We start from the raw sequence: 4,269 nt of genomic DNA on the forward strand, positions 1-4,269 counted from the left end.
GCCCGCGAACTGACACAACAGAAAAAACAAGTTTGAAAATATATTTTTTGACTTTTGGAAAATTGTTAAAAATAACAAATGAAGTCCAAAAATTATGAAACTTTGGAAAATGTATATAAATATGTAAATGAACATGTTACAAAAAGAATTTTCCAAATTACATTTCCCATTTGTGAAAAATCATCATTTTGTAAAAATAGTCCAAAACACGAAAATGTAAACATGTGAATTTTGACATTTAGGCTAAACCATGTTTTGAAACTTTGCACAATGATTTTGTAGACTTAATAAAATATGTATATGATTATTGTTAAGTCCAAAAACTAGGAATACAGAATTTTCACAAAATTGCATATGCTATGCAATGTTTTCAAAAAACACCATAGTAAATATGAAATATGTGATTTCATATTATAAACATGAAAAACCAAAACCATGCATGTATATAAATGTATATAACTATATATATGCATAGAAACCAAAACTTATGTATATATATATATATATATATATATATATATATATATATATATATATATATATATATATATATATATATATATATATATATATATATATATATATAGTCATATATATATATACATAAGTTTTGGTTTCTATGCATATATATAGTTAATATATTCTTTTCTCGTTGTTACTCTTTAGCCTCAATATTTTTCCTCACCTAATCTCATACCTTTTTCATCACTAAACTGCAGTTTCCTCGCCAATGATACGTGAATAATATTTAATTTATATATAATAAAAATTCTAAAAAACTATTTTCGTCGTTGTAAGTATCTTTCAGCGAGGAAATTATTCCTCACCAAAGGTAAATTTTTAACGAGGAAATTGATTTTCTTCATTATATGTATCTTTTTCTCGTGGAAACAGTTCCTCAGTAAAAAGACTCAAAATGAGAAAATTTAAATTTATCGTTATAGGTTGTACCCTATATTCCTCGCCAAAGAAATTCAATTACGAGAAATTTTATATTTGTCGATATAGGTTATATGATCTATAGCGAGAAAAATTACTTTCATCATTATAGGTTATATCGCTATAGCGAGGAAAGATGTTTTTGACGACGTAAGTTATATACTCTATAACGAGGATATATATTTTTGACGACGTAAATATGTAACCTATTGCGAGGAAACATATTTTCGTCACCTTAAGTTGTATTGTCTATTTCGAGGAAATTTACTTCCATCGACCTAAATATATAGCGAGAAAACTTATAATAAGAAAATTTTATTTCATCAATAATAATGCTATTACAAGAAAAAAGCTCAAAATATAAATAATTATCATCAATTGTCACCACAGTACACCAAAACAATTAAAATAAACAAAGCACGCAAGTTTCTACCATAAATAACAATGCTAGTCTAAAGCAATAACAAATGCAACACGATCAAAGAAACATTTCTCAAAGTTTAAGTTCACTAAAAATACTAAGCTGATGGATGTTGCTTGGAAAAATTAGCCATAAACTCCTTAAACTTTTTGGCTTGCTCCTCCAATCTTTGGATTACCTCACGCATCGATCTTTTGTTGTTGAGTTCCTACAAGTTGTTGGGTCTGCTCCTCCAATCTTTGGATTACCTCACGCATCGATCTTTTGTTGTTGAGTTCCTACAAGTTGTTGGGTCTCTTGAAGCTGTTCTTGCAACTCTTTACAAGTTGTTGGGTCTCTTGAAGCTGTTCTTGCAACTCTTTATTCTTTTCAGACATTTTACTCATCGAAAAACGAGAGAACCTTAATAGTGGTGGTCTAGGGCCAAAACCACAACCCCTAATGTAGCTGATTTGACTTTGAGAACTTTTGCACAAATTTCCTCATCTGTAATTGTTCGAGTTCCATCAGGTTGAGTGGCATCTGCTCACATCTTTATCATTTGATCCTATAAGTAAAAAAATATGCAACTTCTCAATTACAACCTAATCATTTGACCATTCTAATTGTTTGATAATAAACAGAGAGAAGATGTACCCATTAGTAGAAAAATGACCAAACTACACAGAATTGAGTTCCGTCTAGTTTGAGGCAACCTAGACGTAAGGTTGTTCCGTCTAATTTGAGGCATTCTAGACAGAAATTTCTGTCTAGAATGCCTCAAATTAGACGGAACAACCTTACGTCTAGGTTGCCTCAAACTAGACGGAACTCAATTCTGTGTAGTTTGGTCATTTTTCTACTAATGGGTACATCTTCTCACTGTTTATTATCAAACAATTAGAATGGTCAAATGCAAAAGAATGTAACATTCATCTATTTGAATCTCAAGATGAATAAACAATACAATAAGTGATTCTATGCAATACACGGATTCTAATCATTATCAAATAGTGGTAGTATTACTTATACAACTAAAAACAAAACTATAACTTTCTAATAGAGGAAACAAGACCTAGAAATCATACTAAAGTAATTAATAAGATGACTAATTTATAATAGCATGAGTTTCTATCATATGTCAAACTAAAACATCCCTTAGATAATAACCATAATGCCAAATTAAATGGGGTGCAACTTACAAGCTAAACAAACTACATTTGCAAATTATGAGTGAAATGCATAAAATAAGGCAATGTCATATTCCTGATTCGAAAGAAAATGAGAGTTTAGATATTCAAGGGGGGAAATGAGAGTTTAGATATTCTAAACAAACTCCATTTGATTTCAAAGTTTAAGAGTAAATACATGTGAAACAGAAGTATGAATGATGGTTCAATCCCATTAAAAACCATCTTTCAGTGTATATTCAATTGAGGAACTACTCACCTGAATACAAGTAAAAGGAGCTACTGAAAATAACCCTTTAAACTACAAAAATGAGAAATACTTTTTTTAATGCTCAGAAATTTGAAATATTTAAGCCACTACATCATCATCACCAGCCTTTATCAATGAGCCACAGCCAGTCAAGTACAACTCCTGAGAATATACCAGCAAGAAGAAAAGTGACAAGCAGATTTCCAAGTGCATTCTGCTCAGGTCCCTGTACAACAAAAAACCAGAACTTCTCTTCATAGTCACAATCAATAAACATAGTTTCAACTTTCAACTAACTATTGATATGCATTATTAGAATTTAGTTCACTGACCTTGTAACCTGTGGGTGCTTCAGTCATAACACAGACTGTAAGGTGACCATTTAAGAAAGATGTCAACAGTATCATCCAACCTTGGTCTCCATATTTTGCAGTAAGGTAGAATGCCGGAATTAGTAAGAAACCAGAAAGAATTGCAGCCATCAGGCCTTTCCTTGATTTTATCCTTAAGACATTCTATTAGAGGTATATATCTTCCAATGAGATCTCATACGTTGCACATAGCAATCAAGACAAGTGCATACCTAATGACAGAGAAAACCACTTGCAATTGTACAAAACAAAAAATTGTACTGTTATGTTGTTATTAGGAAATAGGTGAATTTCACAAAACATGCTTGAACTTTGGACGTCTGTGACAAAACCCCCTAAAATTTTTAAATCATTGAAACAGGTGCAGAGTAAATAAACTAAACAATTCCAGACAAATGCAAAAATAAATAAATAAATAAATAAATAAGCCAACTCCTAACAAAAGTGCACAAGAGAAACAACAATTAACAATAGAGAAGAATTTGCATGAAGCAAGAAAGAAGCAAAATTCAGGAAAAAAAATTAACAGCTTATAATATGCATAAAGCAAGAAAGGGGCAACATGCAGGAAAAATTTGACAGCTTAGTCATCAAGACAACAAGTAGTGATTGAACTAGGGCACAATCCCCAACTTCGGCTGTAATAAACCCAATCCATTAATAATCGACCCGCCAAATAACAGTCCATGCTCCACCCTGTTTTCGGATCCTTATTGGATCCAATACTCCCATTGCTCCACCCCGCCTCCATCTTCTCCAGCAATCCACAAAGGATTAGGTTCCCTCGATCATCGATCACCTCGAAATCGACGGGGCCAGTGAGCTTGACGTTGTCGGTGCTGACGTAGGTCACTTCCAACGTCTCGCAGGAGAAGGGGGTCTTTGAGCCATTGATCTCGAGGCAGACTCCAATTGGACGGCGAAGATGAGTTAGGGTTAGAGATGAGTTAGGGTTAGGGATGAAGGAACGGTGTCGATCGAGCGTGGGGAGATACAGACGTAGAAGAGCCGGATCTCGAAGAAGGCGGAGCGGAGTTCATCGTTGCCGTTGCCGCCGAACTATCTCAGATAATTGGATTCAGATTCTAGGGTTTGAGATGAAGAAGAGCATTGTTGACG

General features: G+C 33.1%; 1 protein-coding gene across 1 annotated transcript; it reads right to left on the minus strand.

Annotated features, from left to right (window-relative positions):
• Window positions 2,219-3,764, minus strand: LOC109838021 (equilibrative nucleotide transporter 6-like). The gene is made up of 2 exons (XM_020406429.1): window positions 3,112-3,764; window positions 2,219-3,005 (listed from the first exon to the last, which is right to left on the minus strand). Exons 1-2 carry the CDS (start codon window positions 3,259-3,261, stop codon window positions 2,898-2,900), a joined length of 258 nt encoding a protein of 85 aa, XP_020262018.1. The 5' UTR covers window positions 3,262-3,764; the 3' UTR covers window positions 2,219-2,897.

This window comes from Asparagus officinalis, chromosome 4, assembly GCF_001876935.1.
Source record: "Asparagus officinalis chromosome 4, Aspof.V1, whole genome shotgun sequence".
In the NCBI taxonomy this organism is placed as follows: domain Eukaryota; kingdom Viridiplantae; phylum Streptophyta; class Magnoliopsida; order Asparagales; family Asparagaceae; genus Asparagus; species Asparagus officinalis.

What these genes read in the sequence shown, in the direction of transcription:
- LOC109838021 (XM_020406429.1), bottom strand. Translation starts at nt 3,261, where the DNA reads ATGGCTGCAATTCTTTCTGGTTTCTTACTAATTCCGGCATTCTACCTT. An exon ending in AAGCACCCACAGGTTACAAG is followed by an intron (nt 3,006 to 3,111) that starts GTCAGTGAACTA and finishes TTTGTTGTACAG; the next exon opens with GGACCTGAGCAGAATGCACT.